Source organism: Hippopotamus amphibius, chromosome X (genome assembly GCF_030028045.1).
Source record: "Hippopotamus amphibius kiboko isolate mHipAmp2 chromosome X, mHipAmp2.hap2, whole genome shotgun sequence".
Taxonomy (NCBI): domain Eukaryota; kingdom Metazoa; phylum Chordata; class Mammalia; order Artiodactyla; family Hippopotamidae; genus Hippopotamus; species Hippopotamus amphibius.
In genome coordinates, this window is record NC_080203.1 from 107503168 (window position 1) to 107526301 (window position 23134).

At 34.9% G+C, this 23134-nt stretch overlaps 1 protein-coding gene across 5 annotated transcripts in view; it reads left to right on the forward strand.

Moving 5' to 3' along the window:
• Positions 1–23134, forward strand: part of DMD (dystrophin) — a 1940210-nt gene that overhangs the window by 162711 nt on the left and 1754365 nt on the right. For all 5 annotated transcript variants that reach the window (XM_057717394.1, XM_057717395.1, XM_057717398.1 and 2 more), the window contains exon 2: positions 2038–2099. In XM_057717394.1, coding sequence (XP_057573377.1) covers positions 2038–2099 — 62 coding nt within the window. The remainder of the gene's footprint in view (positions 1–2037; positions 2100–23134) is intronic.

Below are 23134 nucleotides of genomic sequence, written 5' to 3' on the forward strand. Positions count from 1 at the left end.
CATTTAGCGCTATTTACACAGCAGATATATATATTTTGCACCTAATGTCAAGGTTTCCCTTCTGCCTTCAAGGCCTATCTAAAAATCGTTCTTCGTACATATAATCAAAAACAATAAAAATATTGCTTTACTACCCACTTTTCATTTAAGAGCATCTGGAACAAATCTCTTCAAAATGTCCTCCTATTCAGCTTTTGGTGAAGATGGTTGGGTGTTTTAAAAGCCTCTGAACGAATGCTTTCAAGTGACTTGTTTACTCCCCCACGTCTGACAGATAGGATATGTATGTGCATGTAGGAAAAAGTAAGTGGAATTGCAAATAAGGTTATTAACTTTTAGGAATATATGTGTATGCCATTTAATAGATGTATAGACCAGTCTTCCTATGGAGCAAGTCAGTGAAAATGGTTAAATCTTGAACATCTGAAATTCTATTTATTTTTTATTATTATTATAAGAAAAGTAGTATTGAATTTATGGAAGTAATATTCAAAAGAGGCTAGATTAGGTTTGAAAACTATTACTATCTATTTTTTTATCCACACTTGTCAACAAAGGAAAGACTTCCATGTTATAGCTATTATGCATCCTATATTGTATGGGTAATGTTGATATTTGACCATACTATACATAGTTGCTTATGGGATGACACAAATAAGGAGGAAATATTTTGTGATGCTAAATAATATTTTCTCATCTAAGAAAACAGTTTTAGGTTTATTATTTTTATACTGTTATCTCATATTGCTTAAGAGTATCTACTTCTGGATTAATAATGTGCTTTAAAGATAAACAGACATTCTTAATGCATAGATATATTTGTCACAGAAAAGCGATTGTTTACTGTATATCATCTGTTTTCAGAAGCAATGGAGATTTACTACTGAAAAATAACATGAGAGCAAATGAGGTTATTCTATGAGGGCAGTTCAATAAGGGTTCTTTTGACCCATGTAAATAAGATATGAAATCTCTCCATTTTAAATCTCTCTCACATGCACTCGTTTATTCAACATTGACTAATGTGATTGCATTTACAGTAATTTAAAGATAGGCTTCAGCATCAAAAATGCATTTTAATAAATCAAGATTGATGATTTTCCTGTCCATTTGGCCCAATATTGACTTCCAGCTTTGGAAAAAAGAGATAATTTTTAGAAGCATGAATTCTGTGAATCTCTTTCTTAATAATTTTCCACCCTAATCTCTTGGCGTAAGAAGTCCTTGGGGATTTTTGCCTTGAGTATTTATACGTAATCCATGAAGAGTATCATTTGCATTTTGATTTGAAATTTCCTGACTTTTAGATGAAAAGAAGTGCTAGAAATTTTGTAGTTCTAAGATCCGCCTCCTCTAAAGCATTCACATATTTATCAAATATTTTCTGAGCTCTTAATTTGCGCAGACAATATGCTAGGTTCTGGGATACAGAGATAACTAAGCCATGCTCCTGATCATCAGGAAATCTCTCCTACAATAGGAAGAGGCTATGTTAGCAGCCTGTGTTACAGTATGTAGGTAATACAAAGGAGGGAAAAATAATTTCTTCATGGATTGGAGAGGGGGATAAGAGGAAAATCTCTGGAATAGTTTTTCAGCAGAAATAACAGACAATAATTTCTTTTGATTATACTGGAGTATCTACTCATTATAGGGGAATAAACAGTCTCATTGCTCATATGAGACCACTTTTTTTGTAATGTCTTTATACAGTATTTGAATGAGTATGGACTTGACCATATCAATTATTTTTCAGATTTCATTTTTTTAAGAACTTTTATTAAGATATAATTGACATAAAATAAACTGCATATATTTAAAGTGTACAGTTTCAGTTTGATTTTTTTTCTTATTAGTAATGTATTTAGTTTGGATGCTCCATTGCAACATCACTCATGTTTGATTTCATTATCAGTGAATTTACTACTAAATATAAAATAACACTAATGCATAATAACTGAAAGTTATTTTGGTTGTGAAATATGAGTGATATCCAGAGTTGCTTCTTAGCTCTTTATCTTTTTTTTTACATTGTAGATGAAAGAGAAGATGTTCAAAAGAAAACATTCACAAAATGGATAAATGCACAATTTTCTAAGGTAAGGATATTTTATTGCTCCTCTGTTAAGATGTGATGCTGAATTTTCAACATGAACTATGTATCTGTGAAATTTAAATGTCCATATTGTTTTTTCTCATAGTCTTTTTATTTTAGCTGTGCAAATCTGGGAGTATTATGTTGACTTTTAATTAAGGAAGAAGCAACCGAATACATGGTAAAGAGAAATTATTTAATTTGATAAAATGTGTCTTTGGTTCTTCTTGATAATGCGAGTTTCTTTAACATCAGTCATCAGAGGATTTTAACAGCAATCTTCCATCAAGTAGCTAGTATATGTCATACACTAGAAGAACATATGAGGAATTTTTATTGTTCTGAAAATGGTTATTCTCTTGGTCCTTCTTGATCTTTACAAAGCTCAAGAAAAACTGATAGGCTATTTGGCCTCTACCACTTAGTGTCAAGTGATTTAAAATGATGTTTATTCTGTTTTTCTGTAGGCATCAATCCATACTCTTAATATCTATTTATTTTGCAAATGCAACTAACTCATGATCAATAACACAATTCTAGATAATTTTTATATGAACAGAGTGAAATATTCTTACCTTGAAAACTAACATTAAGACTGCAGTATTGAGGAGGTTTATGTGAATTTCAAGGTTAGAAAGACTTGATTTATATTTAATAATTCTGAATTTGGGTAAATCAATCAAATGCTTTATAAGTCAGTTTCCTCATCCTTCTGTCGTGTGTGTGTGTGTGTGTGTGTGTATATGTATAATAAATCAAATCCAGATAATGGGAGTATAAAGCTAATAAAATATGGACCGTGTATGCAAAGCTTTAAGAGAGGCAAAATGGTGATAATGGTTATTTTGCAAGTTATTGTGCTGTTTAAAAGAGACACTATATGTGAAAATTTCTAACACAATGTCTTATACTCTTAATACATACATAAGTTACTCTTTCCATGAGTCTGTCTCACTGCGTAAAAATCTTGGTAATGGATCCAAAACAATCCACTGGGAGATGCAATCTAGAAAGTGTTCCCTTTACTCGTACAAAAGGTTTTAGAGTATCATCCATTCTTTGTGGTATTTGACAGTAGAATTTTGCCAGGTACCCTTATAGTATATTGGTAAGAAGTAAAGTTACTGAATTTTAGCTAATCAAATTTCATTTATATTTACTTACTGAATTAATTAATAAATTGCTATTACAGAACTTTAAACAATAAACATAGGAATGAAACATATGTTTTTAAAATCTCAGCTTTTTTTTAACTAAGTCTTTTTTTTAAATAAAAAAAGAAGAAATTACAACAACACAAATGAAGTAGAATAAATGAAAAATAAACTCAGAAATGTTTAGGATAGGAATTCATAATTCTCAGAAGATTTATCAGATGGATGTATGTGGCTTAATTGCTGTATCTAGTGGCCTCATTAAAATTTTCTTAATTTCAGAACTTTGTAGCAGACAATAGATAAAAGCTTTCAAACAAATCTACCAACAAATCAGAATTGTAAAGATATTTTTTATAGAATGTAACATAATACTCTGAATCTTTGAATTAAACCAATGAGTTATCTTAATAAGGTGTATAAACATGATAAACACTTGTGAATTCTCATTCCCACAAATCTAAGTAGATCATCACCCTCTATACATTGACATTTCTAAGTGTTGTTTACCACAATTTATGTGCTAATATTCAAATTGTAGTTTGATACTCTGTCTTCTATGAATACATTGTGGACACTGTGTTAGAGCAATTTTTCCCTACCCTAATGGGCACCCGTATTTTATTACAAGCTGTGGAATAATCACATGCGTGAGTACATTTACTGTTTTTTCCCCAACTATTTCCTGCCCCCCCCTTTCAACTCCCACTTATTTCACTTATTTTTAAGTGTTCTCCCTAAACCTATTGCAATTGGATCAGGAGAGTTACCGTTCTTTCAAATATTAAAGTTTCATATCTGGGCATAACCCAGGTATCAGGAATGTAAATAAATATTTATAAAGACAGAGGGAAAATATTTAGAGATAAACCTTATATGTGTATGTATGTGTTGATGTTTCATTTAGAGACCTGAAAAATATATTTTTCCATGTTACCTGATATTTTTCTTGTCAAGACTTCAGATACAAGACTAAGTTTTATCTAGATGCTTTTGAAGATGAGAAGAGAAAGCTAATAGATTCAGTTTAAGCCACTTGATGATACCAAAATAAACATAACTGTGAGATATGTCTTTTAACATATATTTATTTCATCACTACATGGAATTGAGCAGAAGTCTAGGCCTGTAGGAGGCACCAAATTAGTTTAAGTTGAATCTTCTGATCTCATGGAATGCACACATTTGGGAAATGTTGGACAACTGCTAAATGGAGTAGCACCAAGCAGTCTGTGGGTAGTCAGAGAAAGCAATACTCTGAGTTAGAGTGAATCCAGAAACCTTTATGAGGAAAGCTCTGCTGACTGAGAGACTCTGAAGGAAAGAGCATCAAAGAACAAGACAGTCCAGACTGAGAAGATGGGAACCCATTGAAGGCAGGAACGTATGTTTTCTTTGTAACCCTATTGATCATTACTAGTGCACTAAATAAATATTGTATAATAACTACATTTTGACCAGTAGTACAGATAATTAAATATATGCAAAATTTAAGAAAAGTGGAAAGTTCTGAATGAAAAAGAGTATGTTGAGGGTGGCTTTAAAAAGAGAGAAAAGGCAATGAAAAAGTATCATCTGTCTGTGTGGAAAATTGGACTAAGAGAAACACATACTACAACAATAAAAATGAATATGATGAGGTAACAGGTTGATCAGTGAGGCATATATGCACACACACTTTTGTATAGTATTTGTAAAGTATAGGGAGACAGCAAAGTAAGTTTCTTGTTATTTTGTAAAGCTGCATAAAGGATAGTTAAAGGGGAAAATGTGATTAAATATAGCCTTATCGTTTTGTCATTTGAAGCTTAATGTATCTTTGTAGTGAGTCTAACTGCTTTTTCACTTTCCCAGGACCATTTTAAAATAGGCCCTATCTCTTTTTCAAAATAATTCTTATATTAACCTTCGATTCCCCGGATTTTACTAGAATGTGATTTATCACATCTATTCTATAAAAATAAGCAAACAATATTTATCTCCACATAAACACAAAGCCATTGCTAGGTAAAATTAATTCAAGGTAAATATTATCTTGTTGTAATTTATAACTATTTTGTAATCCTAAAAAATGTTTAGTGGTTACTGCGCCATGAATATAATTCACCTTATAAGAATGTTGCTCGTTCACACAGGTTCATTCAAAGAAGCATTTAAGGAAAGTACACTTTTGAAATCATGACCAACAATAATTTTACCATAAAACTTGTTTGATGTTTGTGTTAGAGAAAAAGCAATTTGTGGGGGAAAATATTTACTACTAGATCAATTGAAAGATTTAAACCATCTCCCAATGAGTTATAGGATGGTTTTGATCCTACACTGGATTAAAGAGACATGCTGATGCTACTGGTACAGAGACCACACTCTGGGAACAACTGCTATAGAATATCAGTAATTTAATTGGGTCTGTAGTAGGGAATGTTTAAGGAAACCTCATATAGGATTTTGATGAATCCTCAAGGAGGAATAATTTTTCTCTTTCTCCAGTTGAGAATCACTATACTTGATTTAAATTGGGGTCTATCTTGAGGGATCTTTATTTAATAATAGAATTGGGCTTTGGTTAAAAAACTCAAAACCTACCAATCAGATATTTTATATATATCTTATATATATGTATATTACATATATTTAGTCTTATAATAGTCTTCTTATGTTACAAGTCTCAAAATATATATATCTGATTGGCATAGATATGTGAGATAGGTAGATGGACACAGAGAACATTTTTTTAAAACTATATTCTATAAGCCGATAGGTGATATGGAAAGCAATTAATATAATTGAGCTCAATATTCTGGAAAAAAATAGCCCATCCAGACATACTGTCAACTGTATCTCCTCGTTTTCATTCACTGAAATTATTTCATGGGCAACAATATGTTTTTCTTACTAATAGCAAGTTTCCAATGGATATATACAGTGTCCTTCTATCTCTCTTTTGTTCATTACTTTGCTTCTGCAGAAGAATTTTATTTTAGTGGTATTCTAAGGCTCTTTCTCTGTGCTCCATTAAGGGGTTATGTTCTGGACCTTGCCTAGGTTCCTTTGGCCTCTTAGAATTCTCTATCCAGTTATGATCATGGTAGCCAGAACACAAAGAGTTAAGACCAAATCTAAAAGTAATCTATTGGTATAAGTTCTGCTGTAGAAATCTCTCATATAATGCAGCTAGGGGCAGATTTGTAAAGTTCATGCACAATAAAAAGCAGAGTATGGTTTTAAAACGTCCTTTGCCTAATCTTATTCTAATTTAAGTCCTAATTTGACTATCCCAATTCTATGTACAAAGAGAAGTAATAGTAAAAGTAGACAGTAGGTGATAGATAAATAACTAAGCAATCACTTTCAGCCTTGTCCAGAATTGTGGCCAGCTGATGAATGGAGACGAGCAGACCACTTAATTAGAAATGTAAATGAAACCACCCCATGGTTTAATATTAACTGTCATTTAATGAGAACAAATGATAGTTGTGGATGAATTTGCTAAATATTTTCTTCTTTGATTTAGCTCACCTGGCACCTAGAAAACCAATCTTTTCAAAATATATGGTCAATGGATGGTGCTTTTTGTAAGAACTGGTCCTGTTATTAAAATTACCTGCAACTATTACATCAGTCAGAGAATAAATATTTTGAATATTATGCCTATGCATTAAGCTCGTATCCTTCATAAGTAATTATTTATATTTAAGAAAACATATTTTTTATAGAAATACACATAAAGTCTGCATGCATTAACTTATTATTTGTTGAGCACCTATGACATGTCAGGTATTCTAGGTTTTTGAACATAGCATTAAAGAGAAAAAGTCCCTTTAATCGTAGGGCCCTGTGAACCAGATGAGCTATACTAAACAAGGAAACATTTAGCAAACTATTTGACATTCTCTGTATTTATTTGTCAACTTGTTTTCTCTCTCTGCACCTGGAATATAGAATTTTGGATAGTGATTGGTACTAAAAGGAAAAATAAAGCAGAATGAGGAAAGAATAAGAATGGGATGGGTTGCTATTTTCTATAGTGGATCCTGGGAAGACCTCTCTGAAGAGACATGTGAAAAACCTGAAGGAAGGAAGAGAATGAATCGTTCAGATGTCATAGAGGAGAAAGTTCTAGGCAGAAGGAAGAACATGTATAAAAGTCCCGAGGAGGCAGGGAATGTGTGTGTATGTTCAAGGGACAGCAGGATGGCTGGAGCAGAGTGACTGTGAGCCAGAGCTGAAGTGGTATTAGGGGGTCAGATCAGGTAGGACCTAACTGACCCTTGTAGAGGCATTGGCGTCTACATTATGGTAGATAAGAAGGCTGAGAATTTTAAGCAGTGGCTAGAAGCAATGTAACTTATACTGTAGGATGTACAGGTAGAAGTGAGAGGTGAACTAGAGGCTAGTGTAATAATCCAGGTGGGTGTGTGTGTGTAGCTACGACTTAGTTGGTAGCCATGGACCTGGGAAGAAATGGCCATAGTTTTGAAAAGTAAAGATAATAGGATTTGCTGATGGACTAGATATGGAGATTGAGAGAGTGGAGAAAAACAGTTTTAGACTGAACATAAGGAAGGATAGGATACTGGGATAGAAAAGACTATTGAAGGAGAAAGGGTTGGTGGGAAAGTACAGGTAATTTTTACATGAGATGTCATGAAGAAGAACTTTAGTTTTGGTATGTTTTCATGGAAGGAGTATTTATTTTCAGCTCCTGAAATTTACCTCAAGGTTGGAAGGAAAGAAGGAAGGATGGAAGGAAGGAAGGAAGGAAGGGGAAAGGAAAGGAAAGAGAAGAGAAGGGGGGGAAGGAAGCTATCTCAATTTTCAAAAGAAATGAGAAAAGATACAAAGTACCACTATCATTGTGTCTATGAATGTGTATTTAATCCAGTACAATTGCATGGGAGTTAACTTGATCTTTGCCTCTCCTGTGATCTAGAGTGGATGGCCATGTATCAGTGGAGAATGCCTTGTTTTAACTCTGGTTTCTTTCTTCATAGCATTTATTATGAAGAACCATTATTGACTGCATTATAATTATCGTTTACATATATTTCATATCTTTGAACTCCTTGAGGGTCGGAACCTTGACTCAGTCATCGCTATATACTCAGTCTAGAGCATACTCCCTTGTGTACAGTGACACTCAGTACGTATTTGTGGACTGGATGGAACGAATGGCAATAAGGAAGGAAGAAAGGGAGAAAGGATTTGAAAACAAAGTTAGTCATACCAGCCATTATCTCAGTCCTATCTTCTCTCAACACGTTGTCTTTCATCTTCTTTCATGTCCTCAAATATTACCTCTACCCAGGACCTAAAACTGGGCTTGACACTTTGGAAGCACTGAGAAAATGAGTTTTGAGTATGCGTACTTCTAAAGACGCATTTGTAACATTGATTTTAAGATCCACATTTCCAAGTGCTTCCTGAACCTTTCCACCAAGCCATGGCAAAATCCCAATATGAGGCCTGGATGATATAAATGGGGATGGCCTGGTTGGATAGGTGGAAGCAACAAGGTTTGGTTAATGACTGGAAAAGGGGAATGAGAAATGAATCTATTTTTTTCAAGACACTAGGCAGATATGGATACCACAAATTGGAAGAGGGACTGAGAGAAAAAGGGGAAGAGGGACTGAGAGAAAAAGGAGAAGAGAGCCACTTTGGAGGGTTGTTGATCACTTTGGATTTAGATATTGAAATATTTGGTTTAATGTAGTTATGAGCATCCAGGAAAGCAGTATGAGGACAAGTACTAGATTCAGAAGCTTGAGTTTTAATTCCCAGTTCACCACTTAATGTGTGTAAACTTGAGTAAATTATTAAACCTTCTAAGCCTCAACTTCCCCATCAAATACTTATGTAAAAGATTAAAAGATGTTCTGCATGCAAAGCACATGGAATTACACCTGGCATATGGTAAACTTTCAATTACTGGTAGCTGTTATCATTTATATTCTTGGGATGGCAAGAAGAACTGAATTCCTTTGAGAAGAATGCTTCAGGCTGGCGTTTGCCTGAGAGGCTTTTATTTTACTGAGTGGGGTATGAGAGCTGATGGATTTTGGTTACATAATGTTTTGCTTAATGGGGTATGGGAATTGAACAAATTTAACAAGAGATGTGTGAAAAAAAATGAGGTTTGAAAACACAGTTTAAATTTGTTAGGGTTGGTGACTAGAGAAACAGATGAGGCACCTCAGGTAAAGCATGTGGCCATGAATGAAGTCCCAGGAAACAAAAATATTTACAGTGTAAGTCACAGACAAAGAGACAAAGAAGATCAGGGAGCATCAGAAGAAGGTGTGGCTATCATTGTCAGAGGCCTAAGGAGTTAAAGTTGAGAAATCAAGCCATTGTTATACATAACACCTTCTAGAATGCTTGTTCTTGACCCTGATATGCAGCTACTCTCCAAAGACCTTCTCTAGTATTCTGTGTTTGACATCTAGTGCCATAGATCCTGCTCATCATCTTTCTTGGTTTACTCTCTGGTTTTTAGTAGAGTATAACCTCTGGTAGCTTCCTGAGGAAGGGCTCAAGGGGGATAATTTTTTTTTTAGATATTATGTCATTAAATATTTTTTATTCTATTCTTCCTTTTCTGCTCATTTTTCAATATCTTCATGCTCTTGTTTCAGAAAGTGGAGTCACTTCTCTCTTACTTTCTCTAGATTTTCAATATAATTCACCCACAATTCTCTTCTGTTTCTTGTATTGTTCATATTGTCTATGGTCCTGCTTTCTTGTTTATTATTTGTTTTATGTTGAGGAACTCTTTTACTTTCAAAGTCATTCTTCAAATTATCTAGTGATCTTAACTTTTTGTTTACCTTTAAGTGTGAGATACTGATATTTGATACAGTAAAATACCCTTTCCTGATAAAAATACTTGGTATAAAAAGGAATCTTTGGATACTCTTGCTAACATGTTATACTATGTATATACAGTCTAGTCCCATAGTTAGCATATTAATTAGAACACATTCGATGCATTCTGACCAAAGTTATAGGAATGTTCAGCTATCTTCACTACTACTTAATATTGTTTGGGGAGTTTTAGTCACCACAACCAGATGAAATAAACCAGTTCAAGGCAAAACAGTTGAAAGAAGAGGTAGCGTATCCCAATTTGCAGATATGACTGTTTACCCAAAAAGCCACAAAGAAACAATAACATTAACAAGCCCAAACACCAATACAAACAGTAAAATAACTTAGTAAGTTAGCAGAATATAAAATACAGAATCAGTAGTCTTCATGGTAACAATCTAGAAGACTTTATGCATCAGACATACCCGTATACAACACTAGAAACAAGAAACAAATTTAACGAGAAATTTTCAAAATCTATATTTAAAATTCTCTTGGAAGACAGAAAAGAAAATCAAAGGGAAAGACCTACTTTGTTCCTAAAAGCATGACTTAACATCATGAAAGTATCTGTTGTTTTTAAGTTAATGAATAAATTAAATGACATTCTAATATAAGGAACAGTTTCTTCTGAACTTAGATAAGTTGATCCTAAAGTTTATATAGAAAAATAAGCAAAATTAACCAGGAAAAAAAAAAAAACACCTGAAAATAAATACCAGTGAAGGGATAGGAGATAAAAGAAAACATAGAAATTTATAATTTAAAGCTGGGGTGGGGGAACTGTAATATTAAATTTGAATTAAAAATTTCAATGAAATGTAAACATTTATTAAAGTATATTTTCTAAAAACATATTTCCTGTCAACTGAGAAGACCTGGTAGCAGTGGGTACACCTAGCTAAAATGATTCTAACACCCACTTCCAATGTAGGTCTGTATGTGTTGGAGGAGTGGGTAGCTCCTCACACCAACAAGCAATCCTTTGACATCCCCTGGGTGTTCTATACGTCAACTCAAGTCTGACACTATCTACCCAAAGATAGCGTCAGATCCCACAGGTTAAGGGTTCAGTCCTACAAGAATGCTCCACCCCACCCCACCCCACCCCCTTGACTTCAGAAGCCAATCGCAAGCCCAGATTAGTATCTGTGCTTCTGACCAAGGAGCTGTAAATTGGACATTCCAGTGACCCCCACCAAATCAGGATGCTGATTGAAAGCGCCAGGTTATTACTTGTACTTCTGTGTGACTGGCTGTCAATCACAGGTTCCTATGACTCCCTCCTTGGGTTGGATTAATTTGCTAGAGCAGTTCACAGAACTCAGGAAACTCGTATACTCACTAGATTACCAATGTATTATAAAAGAATATAACTCAGGAACAGCCAGATAAAAGAGATGCATAGGGCACATTATGGGGAATGGGCCCAGAGCTTCCATGCCTTCTCAGAGCCCACCATCCTCCCCAAATCACCACGTGTTCACCAACCTAGAAGCTCTCCAGACTCAGCTCTTCTGGGTTTTTACAGAAGCTTCATTACATTGGCATGGCTGAGCCATCTAGGATTAAACTCAGTCTCCAGTCCCTTTCCCTTCTCTGGAGGAGGAGGAAGGGGCATGAGATTGAAAACTCCGTTTCTCTACTCACTGTTCATGGTTGGTTCCCCTGGCAACTAGCCTCCAACCAGAGGTTCCCAGGGAGTTTCCAGTTATCACCTCATTAAGCATAGCAAAAGATACCTTTATTGTTCTTATCACTTAGGAAATTCCAAGGGTTTTTTTTAGAAGCTCTGTGTTAGAAACAGGAAAGCAGACCACATACACATTTATTATAAATCACAACACCACACTAGCACTCAGATGTTCACGGCTAAATATTATTCCACATTAAAAGGAACCACAGCTCATTGCAGGAACATTTGATACCTGATCCTTGGCAGATAAAATAGTGGGTGAACTGGAGATCTCTGTTTTTGCTCTGAAGCAAGGAAGTACTTCCCCAAATTTGCTAACATCTTGAGTTGGATCCTCTCTCTTCTCTTCTCTTCATGCTGAAGCTGAATCCGGCTTCTGTACCCTGGCACGGAATTAACTCTTGGAGACAGAGTTTTGGGTGAAGTAGAAAAGAATAGCTTTATTGCTTTGTCAAGCAAAGGGGGCCATAGTGGGCTAATGCCTCAGAAGTGTGTGTCTCAACCTGGAGGGGGTAGCAAGGAGTTTTATAGCAATGGTTCAAAGAGGGTGTGCTCAGTTCGTGGATGTTCTGATGGGTTGGTAGGGAGGGAAGTGGGAGTCAGCATCATCAACCTTCTGGTTCCAACTGGTCTCAGGTCTATGTGCTTGTGGGCAGCATACTGTTAACTTCTTCCACCTGGTGGGGGTCTCAGTATCTGCAAAACAGCTCACAGATTTTGTTATGCATATCCCTTGACAGGGAACCAGGACCCTGCCCCAAGGCTGCACTACGGTTTCTTTTGATTGCTCCTCCCTTGTTTCTGCTTCCTTCCCTTCCCTAATTAGCATCTGTTTGTTGGAACTCAAGGAGGGTCATGGAGGCTGAATGAAGCCTATTTCCTGTAATCAAGAAATGCAGGACACACAAAGGCTTTTGTGCCCAGGAGCCCCACAGGGTCCTGCTCAGTATCAATGCTTATAGATTTATACCTTTCTAAAAGTTATTTTCGTCTTGTTTTATAGGCAGACTTCTGACAAATTTTTGAAAAATATGTGTACACATTGATACTGATATATTTTTTCTGATATTGAAGGAGAAATATATGTATATTTAGTAAAAATAATGTCAGCTTAGGTGTTCTGTAATGGTCTCTTCAGGAATCTGGAGCATTGTTTGTCACCACAAATGATGGAAATGTTTGATTTTAAATATGTCAGTTTTCAAGTAAAATTGATTTAGTTTCTACCTTTTAAGAATGAAGGCAAAGCAGAATGTTTTGTATTACTGATTTTATTATCATAACTGACTTGAAGAATTAAATACAATTTTGGAATGTCAGCAATATTCCCTTGACATTTAGGTATGCCTCACTATATACTATGCACATATATTCTGAAAGAAGCAGTTCAATAAAGATTGCTTCTAATAATATTCTAAATGATCTGTGTAAGTAGTGTATTATGGTAGTAGACATTGAGAATTTATCCAGATCCCACATATAAGGCATTTCAATATGTCCCTGAAGATCAAACCTGTTGTCTAAGTCAGTAAACCACTAGTTTGGGTTAAAAATAACAACTTAGATATCAGTAAGTACATTGCATAATAGTCTAATATCTTAAACAATTGCACTATATGAATATTTATTTTAGTGTATTTTCTATTTCATCTTAGTTGTAGGTTAGCGAATCAGCAGTCTAAAGTTATAAAATAAATATTACTAACTTATAAAACATCTCAGCTTTCTTCCACTAAAATATATGAAATCACAAAGATTTTGTTCTTCCTGGATAACAGCATTTGCTGTTTGTTGTCTTTGGATGACGAGGAAGTCTATTTCCTTACCTTGTTCAATTTCAGGATTTCTGGTGGCAGAGGTCTATGAAAATTTTTTCCCCATATGTTTTTGAGAAAAAAATCACAGATATTATGGTCTAACTGTGTTGGACTTGGTAATTTGCTTACTACACTTTTACCTACTAAGTAGAAAAAAAAAAAACAATGGATTTGAGATTGTTGGGAAGGGGAAATTTCCCCCCCTACCCCTTTTGAGTTCTTGTAGCTGGACACTAGTAATAAAATTGACACAAGACGGATTAACAGGAGAAAAAGAAACAAATTTAATTCATCACATAGAGGTCTCATAACAATGGAACCTAACAAGTGGTCAAAGCAGACAGCTTTTATAATTTTTGAGGAAGAAATAATAATTTGAAAGGAATTGACAGGACAAAGAAACTTAGGGTTGGGTGCTTAATTAGTAAGGAATTTGAGTAAAGTTTGGGCTTGGGTAGTAAATTAGTAAAGAAGTAACAAGATTTGTATATACATGCTCTTTGTCTCTAGTGATAAGCGTGCCCTTTCATCTCCCAGTATAAGGAAGGCACCTTTCATGAGAGATATATTTCCTGCTTTTAGGAGACAGAGAGGAGGGTCAAGTGTTCTTCCTGCAGTGGCTATTTCTTAAGTAACTTTAATTCAAAATAATCAATATGCCATTAAGGCATATTTTGCGACCGACTGCCCTGGATTTCCAACAAGATGTACATGTCTAGGTGCTAGAATCAACTCGGTGATTTGCAAACTCTGTGATTTGCAAAGAGAACCAAAAGATGAATGAGTAGGCAATGTTATTTTGTTAAAAAATTAATTAGGAAGATTTGGGGGTGCAACAAAAGGAATGCTATTGTTTTTCACAATTTTTTTACAATAAATTTTATGAGTAGTAAAATATAACGTTGGTACCCCTGTTTTTAAAAATATATGACGAATAAAGGTTTTAAAGAGAACTGAAGAGATATTGAGGAAACCCTTTTAGATGACGTAAGAAGGAGAACAGTGATTAAAATATCAGGCAAAAAAAGTCCTGTGAGAAAAGTCAGAAGAATTGGAGTTGTTTAGTCAACGTAGAAAATAAACTAAGTAGTGTCTTACTCATATTCAGAATTTGAACCCTTTGGTTTTGTTCTGTTTAATTCCATTTTGAATGAGTCAGATTTTTATTAGGTTTTACATACATGCAAAATTAATGTTAATTAGGAAAGAGTTGGTTGAATACAAGAAAGTCTCTGACAGTAATATACAATGGGAGGAAATTGCAGAGGAGCCTTCTACACTTTCTCTACAAAAGACAAAATGGTCTGAGAACTCTGTATGTTTAAGCCTCTTGAATAATAATGGGAAATGGAGGATGGTTTGTAAGTAGTTTTCATTATTTATAAAAGACTGAAAAATGCATATATTTTCCAGCAATAAGTCCACACAGTCACACTTAAACTGCTCCTAACAGTGAGAGTCCCTATTTCACAAAGATCACCACAGTCACAGAAGCCCTGGGCAAGTCACCAGCATTGCCAAAATGCCATTGCCCTTGAAGTCCAAGAAATGAGACACAGGAGTCTTTTAACATTTCATAACTCTGTGTGCTCATTCTTCCTAATAGACAGAACCCAGCATCTGTGGTTCTTTAAGCACTATTCAGAAAGTCACATTATAATCAATTCTCCTGCTTATCCTGGCAGAGAATCCAGTCTGAGCACAAAAAAATCTTTTTATATAATTCAGTTTCTGTATCAGGCAGCCCAACCCCCCCCCCTTATTTGTATCATGGAGTCATGTGCCCATGTCAGGAGGAAAAATAATTTTCCCTTTACCCATCTAGGTTCTTGACTGAGACCCTTCTATAATAAAAAGAGATTAATAGGTAAAAAAATTAATTTTGTTCATACATACATTCTTGAACACCACAAAGATAAGAGACTCAAAGGCAGGCAGCTGGGGTTTATATAACATCCTGAGCTAAGGAATGGGAGAGCAGTCTGGAGCTTCAAAGGGGAGGAAGACAATTCACAGGAGGGTGAGAAGAGGAAATGCTGAATAAACAAATCTTTGCCATGCCATGCTGATAAATCTCTCAGATGAAAAAGTTATCTCTGGTAATAGCTGTCTTCCTGGTACAGGCTCCCTATCTAAATTCTTTTAGGCTGTTAAAGAGGTTGCTAAAAAGCTTTTCCTGAGTCTTCAGGATCTTGATTGCTTTCAGTTCAAACTAACCCTTATGCCAAAGAGGCATATTTTGGGGTGCCATATTCTACTCCCCTTTTCCTCCATCCTCTCTCTTATCAGTAGGGGATTATTAGAAGAATATCTGGCACACAGTAGATTCATAATAAATACTGCTGCATGATTAGTGAATGAGAGAGTGAATGGTGGTTGAAACTAGAAAGATACAGAACTCTAAGTTTGACCACACTATCCAATAGAAATATAATGTAAACCACTTACATAATTTAAAATTTTCTTGTAGCCACATTTTTAAAGAAAAAAAGAAACAAGTAAAATTGTTTTAATGATATATTTTAGTTAGCCGAATATATCCAAAATATTATCTCTTCAACATGCAATCAATATATTATTTATTATCGAGACATTTCACAATATTTTTGTACTACCTCTTTAAAATCTGTTGTGTATTTTACATTTACAGCATATCTCAATTTGAAATAGCCACATTTGAAGTGCTCAATGGCCACACATAGCTAATGGCTACCATATTGGATAGCAAAGTATAAAAGGATATTAAAATATCTTGACTGGGTCAGGGAGGGACTTTGGTTACTTTCATCAACATCCCACAAGCCAAAACCCAGTTGCATGATTCAACCTACCTGCAAAGGAGACTAGAAAATGTAGCTAAAGAGGAATCTTCAAGCAACTATTGGTTAGGCAACCTAAGTGTAATTTATCAGGATATTGTCTAAAATCTTAATTTATTTGAAATGTTTGCATATAATTGAAAACAATTACATAGTATGGAGTAGGATGTACTATTTTTGAAGCCAAGTTCAAAAGGTATATAATCAGCTATATCGAGTCAAATATGTTTTTTAAGAATTATGAATTGAAGAAAAATTACAAAATTTTCCTTTGCTAAAACTGCCTTCAGTACCCCAAAGCAGTAAGTAAAAAGATAAAAGCAAACACAAAAGCACAAAATATATTACCGATCTTAGTAGTTTAGTTTATAAGCTGATATTGAATTTGTTACATGATCCATATTTCCAAACTGTTTTAACATTATGTAGGACTAGCCCAAGAAATGAAATGGAAAAAAAGACTGTACCAGATACCTCCCTGTCTACCACATTTAGTTCATATTATACTATAGTTATCTATGGTGATGGCTCCCTTTCTGGAACAGATCTACATTCTTTTAGGCAGTTAGAGGAAAGGTCAAAGCTTCTTCCTGAGTCTTTTGGGCCTTGATTGTTTTCAGCTTCAAATAATACACATGCCAAAGAGACATTTTGTGGTGGCACATTTGTTCCCCTACACATTTTTTCGGGAGTTCTCTCACTTTTAGCACTGTGTTGACATATGTAACCATTTCTAAGAAAAATTGAAGTGTTGCTGTAAAGTAGGTAGTTTACATAACCTTAAAGTAATTAAAATCTGAACATGGTTGGTCCAAATTGGGTAAATTTAAGAAAAACTTTTACAAAGGTTAGTTGTTCCTACTAATTTGACTCAGGTAAATTTTTACCTCTTTATTTGATCAATAAGCATTCAGTAAATAAGTTGGCTAAGCAATCTAAACTATTTTTATATTCTTCTTCATGGTACATTCAAAAATGGAATCTGATTCTATTATAGAACAAGGTTCATGTGCCCAATGCACAGTGAGGCCAAACAAACTGAAACGTCGGAGTTTGGAGTAGAGAAACGTTTATTGCAGGCCAAGCAAGGAGAACAGGTGACTCCTGTTTAAAAACCTCGAACTCCCTGATGGTTTTGGGGGAGAAGTTTTAAAGGCAAAATTTGGGGTGTGGGCTGCTGGATATGTAGCTTTCTTCTGATTGGTTGGTGATCAGGTGGGGTGGCGCTCCAGGAATCTTATGTTCAGCCTGAAGTTACCATCCTCCACCTGGTTGGGAGCTTTAGTTCCTGCAGAGGAACTCAAAGGTATTGTTATGCATATTCCTTGAGAAGGAACCAGGACCCTGCCCCAAGGCTGCACTATTGCTTCTTGATTGTTCCTCCCTAGTTTCTGCATCCCCCTGCTTTCCCTGATTAGCAACTCTTTGAATCTGCCTTTTGGAACTCAGAGAGGGTCAAGCAGGCTGAATGAAGCCTGTTTCCTACAAATAAGAAGTGGGGGACACGGAAAGGATTTGTACCAGGGAGGGCCCCACAGAGTCCTGCTCAGTTTCAGTGCCTTGGAAACCAATGTTAAAACTTTCACAAGATATTAAAATATTTATTGGATTACATTTTTAAAGTAAGACTCACAAATATTTCATTTTTTAATATTATAAATAAATACTTTCTGCTTTGATTAAATAATTTTTCTCATCTTTTTATCCAAAAAATTCTTCTGAGAGCTTTAAAAACATATTTGGTGGCACCACTTAAAATGTGATTTACACTCCTCATCATTATTTAATCTTTGAAATGATACTTTATCATTTCTTAAATCAGTGTGGGTACATTGAACAAGGTTTGAGAGCCACTCTGTAGGACTAAGTCATTAGCCTGTAATTTTATGGTAGATAAAGTACTATGTTTTCATTACTTTGAAAACAATAATGACCTTGCAATTGACTCTTACATTTAACATTTTTATCTCAGCTTTACCACCATTAAATATAACTGTTTGCATTGACCATATAAGAAGCCACAAAATCACTGGGTCACAGTTTAATCTAATTCAATTGAAATCTAACAAAGAGAGCCATAATTAGCAACTTACCAAAAATCAAAGGCCAGAGTTAGGTTACATTCAAAACTGTGTAGATTTGGGAGTAATTATCCTTAAATTTTAAAACATTATTCTAGGGGTGCTGAACCTCTTTCACGAGTTTATGATATGGTACCTAATATTTTTCAAGGGCTGGATGATTTATGAAGTCTAAGCTTTTACCAACAGCCAATGCTGTTGTTGTACCTACTGTCTGAGTCTTTATAAATATATCTTATTTCACTTCGTTTGCTTCAGGGTATAGGGTCATAGCCTTTATCAGTGGCAGTAAAAAGGCTAGTCCCCACCAAAGATTTTGAGTATTAATATTAAAAAATCACAAGACACGAAGTTCTTGCCTCCTGATGCCCCAAATGCCCATCTTGTTTCTAATGAATAAGGCGGCAGACATGATAGAAGCAGGGCAGAGCTGAATACGGACAGTCAGTGACATTTCAATAACAGAGGAATTTGTATTAGAAAAATGGACAATGAGGGCTTGCTGCCCAAAGTTGTTTGTTTCATGAAAAATGTGCCTGTTAGCAAAGTCCTGTAACTAGGAATTTTAGATAAAGTTCATATGTACATTTTTAAAAACACAGTGTTTTCCAAAGAATTTATGTTAAAAACAAAGAAAAAAAAATTATCACATTATTTTTAAACAATCACATTTATGCTCAATATTGAGCCTAAAATCTAAAGTAACTCAGGGATCATAGGATAAAAATGTGATACTAATGACTAGCACATGTCAAGTGCCAGGCACTGCTATAATGGATTTACTTGGGTTTTCTCATTTAATCTCATTTAATTCTTTTGTTTTAAATTTATTTATTTTTGGCTGTGTTGGGTCTTTATTGCTGCGCGCAGGGTTTCTCTAGTTGCGCTGAACAGGGGCTACTCTTTGTCGTGGTACACGGGCTTCTCATTGTGGTAGCTTCTCTTGTTGCGGAGCACTGGCTCTAGGCACACGGGCTTCAGTAGTTGTGGCACTCAGGCTCAGTAGTTGTGGCTCAGTAGTTGTGGCGCACGGGCTTAGTTGCTCCGCAGCATGTGGGATCTTCCTGGCCCAGGGCTTGAACCCATGTCCCCTGCATTGGCAGGTGGATTCTTAACCACTGCGCCACCAGGGAAGTCCCTCATTTAATACTTAAAGCAACATTTTGAGATGAACACTATGAGTATCTCCTTTTTACATATGATAAAAAGTAGAGAACAGTTAAATAATCTGTGAAGGTGACAAAATTAGGATTCTTTATAAGGCTTTCAGGGCTCCAGAGTTCAGATTATTAAATAATCTATTGTTTCTCTAACTCAGGGGCCTTCACCTTTTTTCTGTTTGCTGTCTCCCACGCAATTTAAGAGAAAAACATGAGAGCCCTTTATGAACCAGTGTACATCTCTCTCTCTCTCCCTCCCCCACCCCCAACACATACACACAAATCTGGAAGAAGTTTCGTTAAAAAAGGTAATTTATCTTTACCATATGTAGCCACACTCTAATAATTTTTATTCCATTCTATTTGATTTGCTAAATTAATAGCTGGCATGACATATAAATGGATTTCACAGTCTACTCATGTCGTGACCTGCAGCTCGAAAAGCACCTCTCTAGGTGACTTGCCCAGCTACTCACTTGTAAGGTCAGATCCTAAATTTAGGTTTTTTACTTGAAAACAGTTGCTCTTTCCTCTTGGCTTTGTAACAGTATCAGTCCAAGAATTGTTTGTTTTCTCATTTTTCTCAATGTTATGTATAAACTAGAATATTTGCAGGTGAAACGAGAACCTTGCCAAAGGGGCTGTCTCTAACTACAGTGTCTGGGTCCAATACTCTGTAAAACAAATCAATTTCAGTAAAATCCAAGACATTTTCTTTTTTTTACTGGGATGCAATATCAAATATAGACGACCAGTTTTTAAGGAAAAAAACATTAGAAGTGAAAGACTAGTTTCAGTGCACATTTTACTTTTTTAGATTATAATACAGGAGTTCTCCCCTCAGAAAACGTACAAAAGGCAAAATTTTTAGAAGTATCAGAGTCAGAATGTTTTGTTCTTATTGAGAACATACATCTTAATATATCTTTAGAAGTGACCGGGGGAAGTCTGTTACACAGTTAAAGTGATTTAAATTATGCACATAGATTTCTTTTGTGCAAGAAAATCTGGGTCACCCATCATTTCCAGGTATATGAGGAAGATGTGCCAGTGCTCCTTTTATTACCATGGCTTTGAAAACAGTGTGTTGTCTTACTTCCCATTGTTCAGATTTTTAAAATTTTTATTTTTTATTAATTCAAGCATGATTGACATGCAAAAAAGATGTACATATTTAATGTATACTGTCACCATATACACTTACAATACCATAAATTTAACCATCACCTCTAAAAATTTCCTCCCTTCTCTTTTATTTTATTACAAGAACATTTAACATAAGATCTACCCTCATAACAAATTTTTAAGTATACAATACAGTTTTGTTAACTATAGGTACTATCCTGTATAGTAGACTCTAGGACTCACTTAGCTTTTATAACTGAAACAATGTATACTTTTTGACCAGCCCATTGGCATTATTGCTGCTTGATTACAAATGCTTAAATAAATTAGATTTGTATCAGATCAAGGATCTGATCTGATCAAATAGATGTTACTATTGAAAAAAGGTCTTTACCAGATAGAATCATTCCAAAACCGGTGATTGTTTCTTCCAAACAATTAAGTATACATTTTCCTTTAATGTAAATAAATATATTTAACAGTGAAAATCATTTTGAATTTCAAAGGAATGACAAAATGTAAGCCATATACTGGCATAATAGTCTTGCAAAATTTCCAAGGAGAAAAAAATGAGGGGCACTCACAATAAGCAGTTGCAAGCTGTGAAATGGCAAATTGAAGCAGAGGATTAAGTTTTTTTTCTAGTTAATTTCGAGGAAAAAAATCTCTGGTTTTGCAGAAATGGCTAAGTAGTTGCATTTGATATGGAAGATATTTTTGGTCAAAATTATCTTAATAAATTTCTGAGTTTTTCCACATTCACTGAAATGAAGCAAGAATCTGTGGTACATTTTATTTATTTTATTTATTTTTATTTTTGGCTACGTTGGGTCTTTGTTGCTGAGTGCAGGCTTTCTCTAGTTGTGGTGAACAGGAACTACTCTTCATTGTGGTGCGTGGGCTTCTCATTACGGTGGCTTCTTTTGCGGAGCACAGGCTCTAGGCATATGGGCTTCAGTAGTTGTGGCACATGGGCTCAGTAGTTGTGGCATGCGTGCTTAGTTGCTCTGCGGCATGTGGGATCTTCCCAGACCAGGGGTGGAACCCATGTGCCCTGCATTGGCGGGTGGATTCTTATCCACTGTGCCACCAGGGAAGTCCTGTGGTATATTTTAGTTAGAGAAAGTTTTGATACTGATTTTTAAATAGCTATGAGATTGCATGCATTTTTGTGTGTGTTTGTGTATGTATAACCCTATAGGTATGTATGACATTATGTATGGATTAGTGTATACATTTATTAAGAATTGATGCCTAAACTTGTGCTGCTCAATTCAGAAGCCACAAGTCACATATGACAATTTAAATTTAAACTTAAATTTATATTAGTGAAAATGAAATAAAATATGTGGTTCCTCCATTGCACTGGGCACATTTCCAGTGTGCAATAGCCATGTGTTTCTAGTGGCCATCTTATTGGATGAGGCAGGTATAGAACATTTTCATCATCACAAAAATTCCCAATGGACAGTGCTGGTTTAGCACTTTTTAATGTTGCAAACTTTAGTTATTAAAAATTATTTTTAATTATTTAGCATATATTGATTATCTTCTAAAATACCTACTTTCACCTCAACATATAGGGAAAATTAGCCCACGTTTGAATTTAATGGAGCTCTTTGATTTTTTTCTAAGGAAGAACATGAAATCTAAACTGAAATATTTACAATTTTCAAAAACAAATTTTAGATAAGATGCAGTAATTTTTGAAATGAGAAAAAATGAGAAGAGAGGTACTATCTTTGTACACTTTCACATTTTTCTAATTATGATTATAATTACATGCAAAATGAATTTTAACAAATTAAGGATAATATCACTGGTACACAGTCTCCAAAATGTTCTCAAATTATGGTTGCCAGATATGGTACAGGACGCCCTGTTCTCACCTCTTCTAGAATGAAGCTTGGCTTACAGGTTCAAGATGTATACTTGTTATCCTTCTATTACCATTATAGCTGGAGTGTCAGGAACAGGGACATAATGTTTTTCTTTGTTAGATAAAAACCTTTTATAAACACTTTTTAGACACTGTTTGAAACTGGAGATGCACTGGCTAAGTGTCTTTTCCCTACGTTTGTGTAGCACTAAACTCTTTAGATAATAGGCATAGACTGAGTAGTACTGAACATGGGTCGAAGTGATATGATTTGATCACAGTTCAAGTGGTTGTAATTGTGAATCATCTCCTGTGAAATGACTGTTTTGGAGGGTTTACCTTCTAAAAGTAATGTTGTTTGTAATGATGCCATATTATAGTACCTGGAAATTTTAAAACAAACCATTTAATAACTTTTCCTAAATTACTCTCAGTATT